This window comes from Martes martes (genome assembly GCF_963455335.1).
Source record: "Martes martes genome assembly, chromosome: 11".
Lineage (NCBI taxonomy): Eukaryota > Metazoa > Chordata > Mammalia > Carnivora > Mustelidae > Martes > Martes martes.
Window position 1 is genome coordinate 97056888 of NC_137899.1, and position 14974 is coordinate 97071861.

The window sequence follows — 14974 nt, forward strand, 5'->3', positions numbered from 1 at the left end:
GGCTTCTTCAGGTTTTACTTTAGATCCACATAGCTATGTTACATAATTATAAAATAATATTAATTCACAAAAGCAACTCCTGAAAGAAACAGTAAAATATCCTAATGAATCTACATGTGTATCCACTCAATATATAACCACAAAGGGAAGGGCTAATCTAAATGTCATTAAAGGCTGGGAATTTGACTTTATACACCTCATAAAAAATATCATAAGGAGGAAAGGAATTGGAAATAATCTTTAACTGTGCTGGTAGTACTGTTTTTTTGCAACTGTTACGTGTGTCTTGTGGCATAAAGTCAATGAGTTATTAAGGTGCTTTCTGTCAGAGCTAGCTTTCTCATCACGGGAAAATAGGAGACAGATATATGATTGTTGAAATGAAATAAAACCTTGTAGCCCAGAAGTTGCATTTGAAGCATCAGTATGAACTGTTGGATGTGTTTATCTTTAAAAAATACTTCTTAGCTCTGCCCACTCAAAAGCCTTGGAAGCAATGATCAACCCAGGAGCAGTGAGCACCTCAGCCGACTTTGGCTCCTAACCACCATTTCCCACTCAAGGAAGGGCAGGCTCCTTGGAGAAATGGCTGATCTTGGGTCTGGGGCAGGAATGTGTAATGTGAGACCTAAACAAGGAAGTCCATTAGGGTTGGGTCAAAAATGTCAGGTGTTCAGGAGCCTTTTTGTGACTCGGCTCACAATGGCCAAAGGTCAGATGACCGACAAAGCTACTTCATCAGTAGCACTGATAAAAATAAATGAAACACATTTACTATGTGAGTGTTTCAATCCATGCTTTCACAATGGAGACCTCTGGAAGATTCTAGGGATCCACTCCAACCAGTGTTTTGAAAATTGGTTAAAAAGGGGAGGAGAGGGAGAATCCAGCATTTAGTCTTGCCTTCCCTACACAGACTGTACCACAGGGCAAGCTAATAGTGGAAGAAGGGAAGTTCATTTTTTGTTTAAAGATTTTATTTATTTGTCAGAGAGAAAGAGCAGAAGCAGGGGTGTGGCAGGCAGAGGGAGAAGTAGGCTCCCTGCTGAGCAAGAAGCCTGACGTGAGACTGGATCCCAGGCCTCTGGGATCATGACCTGAGCAAAGGCAGGTGCTTAGCCAACTGAGCCACCCAGGCATCCCAGGGAGGTTCATTTTTATAGAAGTATTCTAAATACTAAATGAAAAAAATGCTAGAACTTTAAACCTACCATGTTATATCCACTAATGAATTAACAGATCTAGGGCTAGGCAATGATGATTAATGGCTGCTAATACCACAGTGAGAGAAATAGACATTGTGTCCCATCCTATGGGTAGAAGCCTGAAGACAGGCAGGCAGAGAGAAGGAATCGAGGTCTCTGTCTCACCCTTCAGGCTGTATTTCTGACAATCACTGTGTCTCCTCTGAGACCCCCGGTCCCAGGGAGTGTCCTAGCAAGGCACCAGTGTCCACCAGGTGACTCATCTCCTGGGCTCCAGTGACACTACTACCTTCCTCTGCAGGTGGCGCTATTGCTAAGCCTTTGGTTACCCTTCTGTCTCTCCTAAGGGTTTTCAGCCCTTGAATCACCTTTAGTTAGTTTCCTGTACTAAGTCCCTCTGGAACACAGCTAGTCCTGACTATGTGACAGATAAGCCTTTCCAGATGACCTAAATACCCTCCACTCCCTTCCCTGTTACTCTGACCACTTATCCTGCTGTGCTTTCCTTGTAGCTCCTACCAACACCTGCTAGATTTTCTATTTATTGGTTTCCTCAGTTGCCTAATTCTGCACTGGAGTATAAATGAGCAGGTAGTAGGGCTTGGCCCACTGAATGGGGCCAGGCCCAGGGTAGTGCTCACACGGATAAACCAATGTTCTTTCATCTGTTTGAGACACACAGATACGCACTCTCACCAACCCGGGCACTCGACACGGGAGACAGAGAGGTGAATGAGATAAGGTTTTCTGTTTGGCTGCAGGGCAGAGTAGCAGTCAGAACCTAGCCTCTTTGGGCCTCAGTGCATTTTAAGAATCCTGTTTTTGGCTTGTGGTGGTTCCAAAACAGAGTGGAGAAGTATGTGTATTGAAATGGACCCTGATGGATGCCTGGGTTGCTCAGTTAGTTGAGCGTATGATTGAGAGAACCAAGCAGATTCCATACTGAGTGCAGAGCCCAATGCCAGACTTGATCCCACGACCCTGCGGTCACAACCTGAGCTGAAACCAATAAATGGACAGTCAACCGACTGAGCCACCCAGGATCCCCTGAGAGTCTGACTCTTTTCTTTTTTTTAAGATTTTGTTTTTTTATTTGACAGACAGAGATCAAAAGTAGTCAGAGAGGTAGGCATTGGGAGGCGGTAAGGTAAGCAGGCTCCCTGCTGAGCAGAGAGCCTGATGTGGGGCTCGATCCCAGGACCCTGAAATCATGACCTGAGCCGAAGGCAGAGGCTTAACCCACTGAGCCACCCAGGCACCCCTCTGAGTGTCTGATTCTTAATCTCAGCTCAGGTTTTGATCTCAGGGTCTTGAGTTCCAACCCTGTGTTGGGCTCCACACTGGGAATGGAACATAAAAAAAGAAAAAAGAAAAAAAAGGACATTCAAGAGGGAGATTGAATCTATTGTTAACATGTGTCAGACTCCCTGTTGGGAAATACCACTCACCTGATGTAGAGTGGGATCTTGGGTATCTTCTTAGAGACCTTGAACCGGTCTATGTCCCCATAGATGTCGGTGAAGTATACTCCGGCCACACTTGTCACCGCATTCCCGGGGAACCCGGACAGCACTCTGTCAGGACCATGCTGACTGGCCCAATACCAGGCTTGGCCCCCGATGAGCAAGCCGCCTCCACTTTTCACAAACTGGATCAGCTCTGCAGTCATCGTGTCAATGTAGGCACTGATGCAGTAAACCCCCACGGGGGCCCCCACTTCTGGCTGAACTTGTGCCGGAACCCCAGAGGCTTGCAGGATACTTACTAGTGATGGCAGAGAGGGGTGCACTCCAGCGGGAGCCGCAGGTGAGGGACAGAGCCAGCCCACCGCATTACGAAGAAATGGAGCGAAGCCAGCATCCAGCAGGTAGCCCTCATGGGACACCACCACCAGGCGGCCTTGGCCGTAGGAGGAGGCGGCAATGAGGACCTGGCCCTTGTCATTCACCATCACTGGGAAGGCAGCCTCTCCAGTAAGAAGCAGTTCACACGGGATGGCATCTTTAGGGACATTCCAGCTGGTCACTCCTTTCATGAGGGCCTCGAAAGAACTGGCCAGAGTTGTTGCCATGGTTCAACTAGCTGCTGCAGAGAAAATCAAAGACTCAGCTTGGTCAGAACTGATGAAGGACTGAGTGGAAACACAAGTAAATGCATGCAAACAAAAACCATTTACCGGTTCCCCTGTGTGCCAACCACTGGGGTTGCAGCAAGGAACAGCGCAGATAAGAGCCCCACTATCATGAGTCTGATATTTCAGAAGGGGAAGGACAATGTGTAAATAGGAGGATAAGCAGATAAATGAAATGCAGCAATTAGTAACTGTTATGATGAAAATAAACCAGTGATATGTTATCAAGGAGCAAGAGAATATAGATTGCGTGACAGGAAAGCCTAGATGAGGACGTGACCATGAAGCTTGAAATAACATTTCAGCTGAGAACTGATATGCTTCAGAAGAACACACCCAGTCCAAAGAAGCATCAGGCTGGGTGGCCAGGGAGAACCGGGCAGGGTGAAGGACAACGAGCTGTGAGGGTGGAGAGCACCAGTCATGGCAGAGAGCACGGGGCAGGGCAACCAGAGAGCACAGGGCAGGGTTCAGGGCACCAAGCAGGGTGGTGGGAGAGCACGAGACAGGGTGGGGAGCACCGGGCAGGACCTGAGCGGCCCAGGGAGGGGCTGGATCCTGCAGCGCCTGGAATGAGGTGACAGCTGGTGTGCAGAAGTTGACTTAATATTGTGCTGCATCTCTGTGGACAAAAAGATCAGGCGACCTTTCAGAAACTGCATTTTGGGGAGTTGAAACACCTCCCGATTTATCATGTCTGCCCTAACCTGTATGTGGGTGGCATTCTGTGGTTTCCAGAGGTCTTTTAAAATTCAGTGTGCCTAAAATTGAGCTTATTGTTCCCTTAAAGCAGCTCCTCTTGGATAAATGACTTAAGCCTCAATTTGCCCACTTATAAAAAGAGAATCGTACACCCCTTGGAGGATTGTTTTTGAAGATTAAGAGAACGCATAGAAAAACACCCTGTTGTGAGTACACAGTGAGTGCGTAAGAAACACATGGGTCTGCCCCTATGTTGACCTTTCTAGCTTCCCCAAGTGACAAGGGCCATGTCCTGGGTCCCCTGTCCCTTCTAGTCACCTGACTTCCAACTTCAGCAGTCGCCATGAAGGAATTTCCTGAGCGCTCAGATGCCTCCACCCTGGTGCAGGTGCACAGGGGCAGCTCTGAAGTGGTGAGGAGCTGACACCCCGGGGAAGTGGGGGGTTTGGGGGACACACGCCATGGTGGTGGAGCTCAGGTGCGTTCTGGAGTTCCTCTCAGGAGAAGCTGAGATCCAGCTGCCCGCAGTGGTAAACGGCTCAGCCATGCACGCTTCACTGCCTTTCCCTCCTTCCTGGTCTCTCCCTCCCCACCTCCTACTCTGGCATTCGGGGCCCACTTCCCAAACAAACCACCTGACTCAAGTCCCTGTAGCAGGCTTTCCTTTGGGGGAGGAAACTAAACTGAGACCCCAAAGCTCTCCTCTACCTTTGGTTCCTTCCTGCCTCTCTCTTGTTTCCATACGCAGCCAGCCGCCTACCTCACTTTGCATCGTCTGTCGCCGGGGTCTCTCAAACATCAGTGCCTTCAGCCTGTAGTCACATCTAGACTAAGTGGAGCTGGCTTTAGTGCCAGGATGGATTGTCATCCACACTCTTCCTCAAGCCACCTTACCCACCTCTCTTCGTAATAACCCTCCAATTTCATCCTCTCCCCATAAGGTAAAAGCTGAGTGCCTCACTCTGGATCCAGGGTCTGGGCTCTCCGCCGTTTTCCAGATGTTTTTCCTGCTGCATTCTCCACAAAGCTCTAGCAGGCTTGGCATCCCTGAGCATCCCCCGTATTTCCTGTACAAGGACAGCTCCTTTCCATTCCCTAACTTCCTTTCCCATCCAGCCGCTTGTTTCTCAGTAATGCTCCCAGGAAAGGGAACTCACAAAAGAGAACCAATACCCACATGGAGCATCATGGGGCTGGTGGGTGATCTCTGCTTTCTGGTGCAGCAGTGGGGAAAAGCAGTAGAAGAGGTCAGGACGCCTGAGGTCACGATCATGGTACCTACTTTTGAAAGAGAAATCCTCCACTCATCTAATCTCTTCAGTTTAACAACAAAACCATCAAAAACAAACAAACAAACAAAACAAAACAAAACCCAGGAGATGAATAATAGTTCCTCCGAACTCTGACTGCAACTCTCTAGAAACAGGTGTGGGCAAGCACGCAGACACACTCACATCCATCAGATTCCTGACTCACGAGTTCAAAGAGGCAAAGAAAGGTGTTTTGAGACAAACAGCAAATAGCACAAGATTGGCTAAAGGAAACGAAACCCTGGACCTAAGAAGAAAGAAACACGCGGAATGAGGATAGGTACTTGGGCATGCTTCTGACACCTCGAGACGCACTCGTGTGCCCAGGTACTGGGTGCCCGCTCCAACCGCAATACTCTGGGATTGGCAAACTCATGATCAGTAATCAGTTGTGCCGCGCTGGCTCTGGGCTCTGTGAACTTCTGCAGTGGTGCAGGTGGGGGTCTGGAGACCTAGTAGAGGGGGCGGGCGAGGCAGAGTATCATGGGATTGGGGCACTCCAGGGCTGCGACGCGGCAGGAGTACCAGAGTCCAGGAGGACCTGGCGCTGTGCTGTTGGGACCAGCAGGGAGCACGAGGCACGGCAAAGGGGGCTAAGGGTGCTGAGGGCACCGCAGTGCGGGGGGCGGGGTGCTACTCACAAGGAGAAGCCCTGGAGAGACCCCTGAACCCAGTGTTCTTGGGGTGGTATCCAGGCTTGCAGGGCTCCTTCGGGGTGGGTGGCTGGTCCTCCCAGGAGGTGGGTTTCCTCAGTGTGATGGGGTTGGGGCCCAGATTGGCTCTTAGGCCCTCCTAGAATTCTGGGGTAGTAGACCGGGTTTGCAAAGTTGCTTTCATGGTTGATGCAGAAAGCAAACGCCAAGTTCCTGGTAAAACAGATTCAAGGTAAACAATGCCCAACCCCAACATAACCCGCAGCCAAGGTCTCATCACGGGGAATTAGGCGCCCCCAACTCTGGTCATGGGGTGCAGCCTCTGAGAACAGGGGCTCCTGCATTGTAGGGCTGTTCCCTGGTGGTCAGCACCTGCCCATAGGCCGAGATTAGAAGCTGTCCTGGGAACTCAAGCTACAGGACTGGGTCTGCGAGCATATAGAAATGGGTGCCACAGATAATCTTGCTCCAAGGGTTTTCTTTAAGTTTACTCCACGAATCACTGCTTCCTATCAACGTGAGATTTCGCTCTCCTAGAAAGCGACTCAGCCATCACTTGCCTAGAAAAGAATTTCGGAACCTCCAGACTATTCCAAATCCTCCGCCCGACGACACCAAATACCCTGTTTCTGATTCCTCCCCAGGTTGCGACGCCTCACTCACTTGTTCCAGCACCGATCATCGTCGGTTTCTCTCATAGGCTCTCTTGCTCTGAGTGTAGCGTCTGTCCCCGCTGTGTCCACCATGGCGAGTTTCATTTCTGTCATGTAGTAGTAGGCTGTGGTTGCTCAATACGTAAACGTGTGTGGTTGGAGAAATGAATAAGCATCTGGGGAATGTTCAGGAGATGTCTGCTGAATTAGTAAATAACCGAGTCTGTGGAGGATGAGCGGAAATCTGTTTGGCAGGTGGAAGCCCAATGTGAGCTGAGTTAGTCGAATGCTTAGGTTTCAGACCAGGAAACAAGCCTTTGGGAAGGAGAGTGGAGTGGGACGCTGGGGGAGTGTGTCAGGAGAGTGCCCTGTCAAATGCTGACTTTAGGGAGGGGCTCTCTGGTTTTGACCAGACTCTTCCTACATCACTGTCTTTATGGTAAAGTACCACTCTTCTAGAAGGACTCCTGAGAGTGTTTTGGTGTTGATCTAATAGAAGAAAGGGCTTTAAACCAAGGTGGTTTTTCCAGGGCCAGAAGGTGAAAAGTACCTGTGGTCATCCGGGTATCTGCCATTTGGGAGCAGGAGTTGGCTGAAGAACGGAAACAAAACAACACAGGAAACTGCGTGACGGTCCTTTCGTTTATTTGTTTATTTATTTTAAATGTTTAATTTTAATTCACTTTAGTTAGCATGGAGTGTATTATTATTTTCAGAGGTAGAATTCAGTGATTCAGCGTTGTGTATGACAGCCAGTGTTCATCCCATCGCGTGCCCTCCTTAATGCCCATCACCCAGTTACCCCATCCCCCCACCCACGTCCCCTCCAGCGACCCTCAGTTTGTTACCTACACTGAAGAGTCTTCTCTAGTTTGCCTCCCTCTCTGTCTTTATCTTATTTTATTTTTCCTTCCCATCCCCCATGTTCGACTATTTTGTTTCTTAAATTCCACATATGAGAGAACTCATATGGCGTTTATCTTTCTCGGACTGACTTATTTTATTTCGCATGATACCTTCTGGTTCCATCCACATCATTGCAAATGACAAGATTTCATTCTTATTGATGACCGAGTCATACCACATCTTCTTTATCCATTCATCTGTCAATGGACATCTGGGCTCTTTCCATATTTTGGCTATTGTGGACAATGCTGCTGGTTTTTTAAAGGTCCATTTAAGATGTGGCAAATGAAAGATGCCGGCCAGCATGGGTCTGACTGAAGGGTGTGCAGGTGCAGCCCTCAGACCCTTGCTACAACCTGGAGAAAACAGAGACTCCTCCATGAAAGTCAGCATATTCTCATCGGGCAGGAGTTCTGTGAGGTGCTCTGGGAGATGCAAATGGTCCTGCAGTCAGTAAATCTCAGAAGACAGTAGACGTGATAGAACTGTAATACTGCTAGGATTTATGTAGGTGTGAAAATGAGCTGCAAAATAAGTTCCAGGGAAGAGAAGGGAAAAAGGAGTGGTTTCTAGTCATCAGAGATGAACTTACAGGGAAGGGGGCACTAACATTTAGCTTTGAAAAAACATGAATGTTGTGTGCAGGCAGATAAGAGTGGAGGGCATTACACCATGAGACCACATCATGGTCCACAGCATGGAGATGTCGTGTGAAAGCTTGATTTGAGAAAAACATGCAAATGTTCATTGTGGCCGAAACTTGATAACAGCGCTTGCAGGAGCAAATTTGGATGGCATCCCAGGAGTTTGGGATGGAGTTTGTAGTCTGGAGGGAAGTTTTTAAGAAATGCCAGGTAGTAAACACTGAGGTTCCCTCGTCAGCATCTATTCCCTTCCTCGCCTCTACTGCCCTTTCTAAGCAGATCTCAGTTTTGTTCAGATAATCTTCCTGACCCTTACGAGATCCAGTTGCAAGGGTAGGTATGTATTAGCTGAAGCCAAGCATGCTAGTCTCTCTCCTCCGTACTGCAATGACTGGCTCTTTCTGGGTCATACAAAATAAATAAGCATGAACAATATGATACTTAATTGTCGGGCCTCAGCAAGAGGCATACACAATCACAACTGTTCCTATTAACCCGGGGTACAGTAGCGCATTTTCTTCAAGCAGACGAAAATGCTTGCAGTAATTCCTCTTTCTCACTAAGCCAAGTGCAGGGGTAACTCCATACACAAGCTTTCTGATTATGGGCTAGCATTAAGAGTCACGGGCTTTCTTCAGTTATTTTTAGTTATGAGTTAAACTAAATGTGGTTCCATATATCCTTTCCCTGAAGGGCCCCAAGAATCTGGAAGGGATTAGCCAGCATCTAATTTAGGAATCGGGGTGGTTGCATCCACCTATGTGCATTTGCTGGGATGAGTCACTGGAGAGGTTTACTAAGTCACTAAGATGACCCAGAACAGGTGCCTACAGCTGTCTTAAGAGTAAGTACTGTGGTGGCCATGAGAATGCTCCGCTCAGATCTCCAACTGCGGGGAGCGGGTATGTACTTGACAGACAGCCCCAGCTGGTGCCTCTGCATCCTGGTGCTGGGGCCATGCTGGGACTCTCCTGGCTTCTCCTGGCTGGTGATTAAGGGGACTAAGGGCGGGGGGAAACAGGCCCATTTGTGGGAGAGACGGGACCCTTCTGATGGGCGATTGTGGCTGAGGGACTCCCTCCCACTGGCCTTGACGAGACTTTCTGAGACCTGGCCTGCAGTGTGAGCCTTTCCTTCCCTCGCTCCCTCCTTCATGAGAGGTACAACTACCTCAGTGTCTCTTGGCCCTCTCAGCCTCCTCTGGTCCCTCTCTGTTTTCTCTCACAGATGTTTCCCTTAATAAATCTCTTGCACATCTGATCTCATCGTGGCGTCTGCTCCTTGGAGGGTCCAGGCTAACACATATAGTGTTACAATTATATCTGCTGAAGTTCAAATACTCAAGTGCATGTATTAAATTTGTGTTATAATGGCAGTGAAGAGGAACGTCATTCCCTTGAGAGCACTTAGAGAAGCCTCACCCACTACATTTTTCATTCTTTGGTACATTTCTGATAACCTTTGTTCAAATTACAACATGGTCTTTCCCTTGGGCAAGTTCCTGCCTGCCTGTTTATCTAAAGCAATGAAGGTAGAGTTTGCTGCCGCTCTTGACTGATGGCCAGCGCTTAATCAGACTCAGGAAAGCTTTCATATTCTCCTTTGGTGTCTTTGTGGAATTAACCTGGAACTCTGTTTTCTTCTTGGATCAAAAGTGTACGGAACACATATGGTAGGAATGAGTAATATTGCAAAAAGGAACAAACAAGGAGTTTTCTTGTTTCCAAACTTGTCCCATCTCCAGGTCAGACATGAAGTTGGTTTTTGACTGAGGAGTTCAGTTGTCTGGGAGCCAGGGGAGCTAACTTAGTCCAAGGCTGAGAGTGGATGTTTTTCCTCTGGCTCTGAAATATCAGAGCCACTGGGTAGGCACACAGCAGACCCAGTTTCTACAATTGCACGCACACCAGTGTGGTTTAGATGTCTTCACACACAAACCCACACATGTTGTCAGGATGTCAGAGGGGCTCGTGTTGGGAGTTGGGAGTGAGTGAAGGCCAGTCTCTCAACAACAAAATTCCTACAAAGAGTCTCAAAGCTCCTAGTCCTGTGGGACCAGCAACTTTAATTTTTATGTTTCTCTACAACATAAACAATTATTTCCAAATGGATTATTCCAGAGTTATATAACAGCAAGGTCTTTCTTCTTAAGGCTTTTCATTTTATGTTGAGACTTGTGATCCAAGAGTCTTTAATTTTGATTGAGGTTGAATGATGCAGCTTAATGAGGGAAGAGGGAAAATGGAGTTAGAAGCCAAGGACACCTGAGGCTGTTTCTCATGACTCTCTGCACATTTGTCCTAATGGACAGCCCATATGTAAGTGTGAGACCTCCGTTGCTGTGCAAATTTAGTCAGTTGTTTCCACACCAATTTTCTCCATAGGAATGTGGTTCCTGATTCCACTTGTTACTGGATCCATGAGGCCATCATGAGGGGCCCAGAACTTAGAGGAACATCTTCATTCAATACCTTTGGTAGAGGGCACAGCAACCGCTGAGATGAGCCCCTCTTACTCCTAAATTCCACAGGGAAAATCTCCTGTAAAGTACAGTTTCCCTGCCCAGCACAGAGACCAACATGGGGCTCAATCTCATGACCCTTAGATCATGACCTGAGTCAAATACTTGATCCGCGGGCCACCCAGGAGCCTCTGTTTTTTTCATTTTCATGTTCAAAGTGGAAATAAGCACTGTGAGGGCAGATGTTTTAGTATGTTTATTGTGTATTTCCCTCTATAACAGGAACTGGCATTGTAGTACCTGCTCAATAAATGTTGATTGAATGAATTTATAGGTGACCCAATGACCTGATTGGAAAGGGATACCCAAATCTGGGACATGTATCTTACAAATTTTATAAAAATTTTATGATTCTATGACTGTTTAGGCAACATTTCCATGATCATTTCATAAAAGAGGGCAGGTAAAACGTAAGGGATTTTAATTTAACTTGGAAAAGTATTTTCCTAGTGGCTTCAGCTAGTTTTTAGTGTCAAAAAATATTTAAAATTCAGTAAGGCCACAGATCTTTATTATCTTATTCCCTGTCTCACAGAGACTGTAAATGCAAAAGGGGGAGTTTGAGCGCTGGAGAAAATGGCTTCTGATACCCCTTTTATCAAAGCATTATGTATCTAATGTACGAGCATCTTTAGTTTCTGTTTTAAATTCCAGTTGGGTTTTTTTTTTTTCCTTGTATGGCTTAATTAGCAAGTGCATTTAAACAGATTGTGAAGGTTAATTATAGTTGTATTATTCCTGCTAGGTAAAAGCAAAGTGCTGCCCTAATGCCTACTTTCTGTTCCTCCTGGGAAGGGCTCAGGGAATCTACTTGTCCCACGTGGGGATGTTTCAGACAGTAAGTAAGTGACCCATCAGTATTGACTTGTGGTCCCAACTTCATCTTGAATTACAAAGCTTCCTTCCAGTCTAGGGGAGCATTAGGGACTCATCCTTTTCAGGGGTCACTCTTGGGTACCTTGTGAGATTAATTTTTTCCCTAATTTATCCCTGTATTCAGTCAAGAGGAATGCATATTTTGATATTGTGTAGGAGGAGCAGGGGCTCTTCATCCATTCTTTTGGGGTGAGAAAGAAAACAAAAGCAGCTGTGGACATGCAAGAGCTTGTCTGACACACTCACAGCGAGGCACTGTTATTCAATCCCTTGTGCATTAACAATTTCAGAGAACATCCACCTCAAACAAGAGCACTCTTGAGACCATGATGAAGCAAGACAAGAGCAAGATCCCTGGGCAACCACACAAGACCAAATCCCTCTTTCTTGTCTGAAATGAGGACCTGCTACTTTTTTCAGGAAGCAATTATAGCTTTATGGGCACTTCAGTTAGCCCCACCAACAGATGAGATTTACTGAGACGATCATAGAATTGCCTTTGCTTCCTTAGACTCTCCCCAAAATTATCTACCCAAAGCCCCAGTTCTCTAGTAGTTTCTTTTTTTTTTTAAGTTTTTTTTTTTTTAAGATTTTATTTATTTATTTGTCAGAGAGAGTGAGCACAGGCAGACAGAGAGGCAGGCAGAGGCAGAGGGAGAAGCAGGCTCCCTGCTGAGCAAGGAGCCCGATGTGGGACTCGATCCCAGGACCCAGGGATCATGACCTGAGCTGAATGCAGACGCTTAACCAACTGAGCCACCAGGCGTCCCTCTAGTAGTTTCTTTTAACACTCTTACTGAGATGCCCAGTTTCTGCTGTGTTTAACCCTCGCTGCAGTCTAACTTGTTTAACCATAGCTGTGTTGCTGGTGGGCTCTGGCTGGAGGGCAGGAATTCCATCCTCTGTTATACCTGAGGATATTCTCTCCTTCCCATCCCATTAGACGCTCTTCTTAATCCGGTACCAGAGATCCACCAGGTGTTATCCGATGGTCACTCCAACAGTACTGACACGACTCAGCTGTTTGCCTTTTTATAGTTTAATTTCAGTTTCCTATGAGGATTGAGATTTAAGTCCGCTCTGCATTTTGATTGTTTGCTACCAGTGGTCAAACTCACAGTGCCACAGGTTCTTGTGAATGAATGTCCAAAGCCTTGGTTGAGGCTTAGTATTGTTTCCTTGGTACCAGTTTGGTCTCAAGGCTGCTCTGACAGTGAGAACAAAAGGAGAAACTCAATGTTAAAAAACAAAACAAAAAGTTGGCGTTGCCTCTCTGTCCATATCTTGATGGAGGCTAAGAGAAGAGTTTATGAACTCTTTCAGGTACTTGGCCCCTACTTAAAACCCAGACACTTTGTAGATAACAGGACAAGGCATTGGTATAGCCCGTTACATGTACTTGGCCCTGGATTACAAGTTGTGTTGAGAAAGGGAGGGATGTCTTCTTTGTGGTCTCTTCTGGACTGAAATCATTGTTTTTATGTTGTACCTTTGATCATTTTGCCCTCCTGGCTCCCACCTCTACTGTCTGCCTCCCACCTGTACTATTTCAGATCTCAAATTATACTAAATAATTTTGGAACTCTGTGAAGATGAATTTTATGTCAAAATTTAGGCCATTCATGCAAAGAAATTTTTGGCACCTACATGTATTTCTTAATTATGTATATTTGAATTCTTTTATAGTCCAGATGAATAGAAGTAACATGTAATGGCCCTCATGTACACATATTTGTATTAACATAATCCTCGGCTTCTGGTACTGTCATCATAGCACAATGCATGGTTTATTTTTAATTTACTCATTCATTTATTCCATTATTTCTAATACACTGAATACCTATAAAACTAAACATCCAACATGACGATAAAACATTAATAATAACTTACTCTACACAACCTTTCCTCACAAAGAAATGCTGCTTCTTTATGGTGTTCAAATCTACAAGAATCCAAATGTATAAAAAGAATTTCTGTAGCTCTCTTGAATTGGATGTGGAGTGTGTGTGTAATTAGAAGATGTCTGCAAAGACAAGAACAGACTCTTCTTCAATGAAGACATACAAATAGCTAGAAAACTCATGAAAAAATGTTCATCATTAGCCATCAAGGAAGTTGAAATCAAAACCACGTTGAGATACCTCCGTACACCAGTTAAAATGGCAAAGATTAACAAGACAGTAAACAACATGTGTTGGAGAGGATGTGGAGCAAGGGGAACCTTCTTACACTGTTGGTGGGAATGCAAGTTGGTGCAGCCACTTTGGAAAATAGTGTGGAGATTCCTCATAAAATTAAAAATACAGCTACGCTATGACCTGGCAATTGCACTACCGGGTATTTACCCCAAAGATACAGATGCAGTGAAACAAAGGGCCATATGTACCCCAATGTTCATAGCATCAATGTCCACAACAGCCAAACTGTGGAAAGAGCCCTTCAGCAATGTCCACAATAGCCAAACTGTGGAAAGAGCCCTTCAACAGACAAATGCATAAAGATGTGGTCTATATATACAATGGAGTAATACTCAGTCATCAGAAAGGAGGAATGCCGCTTTTTGCATCAATGTGGATAGGACTGGAGGAGATAATGCTGAGTGAAATAAGTCAAGCAGAGAAAGTAAATTATCATGATTTCACTTACATGTGGAACATAAGAAATAACATTGAGGATATTAGGAGAAGGAAAGGAAAATTGAATTGGGGGAAATAGGAAGGGGAGACAAACCATGTGAGGCTGTGGACTCCGAGAAACAAACTGAAGGTTTTAGAGGGGAGGGGAGGGTGATGGGTGAGCCTGGTGGTGGGTATTAAGGAGGGCACATATTGTATGGAACACTGGGTGTGGTGCATAAACAATGAATCTTGGAACACTGCATCAAACTAATGACGTATTCTATGGTGACTAACATAACACAATAAACAAACAAACAAACAAACAAACAAAAATGTCTGAAAAGTAGAAGATCCTTGTCTACCACACTTGGAAGATTGACTTCAAGGATGAGCGTCAAAGAAAGAAATGTTCTTCACAATGGAAGCTGAGCAGGGGACCAAAATCTTCAAAAGAATAAGCATAGATGTGATGTAGTCTTGGAAGAAGGGATAGCATGTGTTACTACTGTCAGCAAAAATAGTCAACATCTAAGACATTATTTGGTTATCTGTTGGCTTGCTAAGCATATACATTAGGAGAGGTTGGGATATCAGCTGGGCACATTGGTTTAGGGACAAAATATATCAGAGTAATCTGTAAGGTCAGTATGTGAGAACATAAGGCCAATATTCCTTAGGGAGCTCTATCTGGCCTTGGATTTGGACAATGGAAGAAAGTAAACAGATGGGGAAGGAAGAGCCACCAAAATACTACG

The 14974-nt window shown here is 45.8% G+C and overlaps 1 protein-coding gene and 1 long non-coding RNA gene across 3 annotated transcripts in view; one reads left to right on the forward strand and one right to left on the reverse strand.

Annotated features, from left to right (window-relative positions):
• LOC308352237 (TRPM8 channel-associated factor 2-like) overlaps nt 1-3276 on the reverse strand; it is a gene marked incomplete at its 5' end in the record, with an annotated part of 40652 nt that extends 37376 nt beyond the window's left edge. Inside the window, one exon of the mRNA XM_080818339.1 lies at nt 2654-3276. Within this exon, the coding sequence (XP_080674465.1) occupies nt 2654-3276 (623 nt within the window). The remainder of the gene's footprint in view (nt 1-2653) is intronic.
• LOC308352240 overlaps nt 1-14974 on the forward strand; it is a 200727-nt gene that overhangs the window by 139681 nt on the left and 46072 nt on the right. The window lies entirely within an intron of this gene.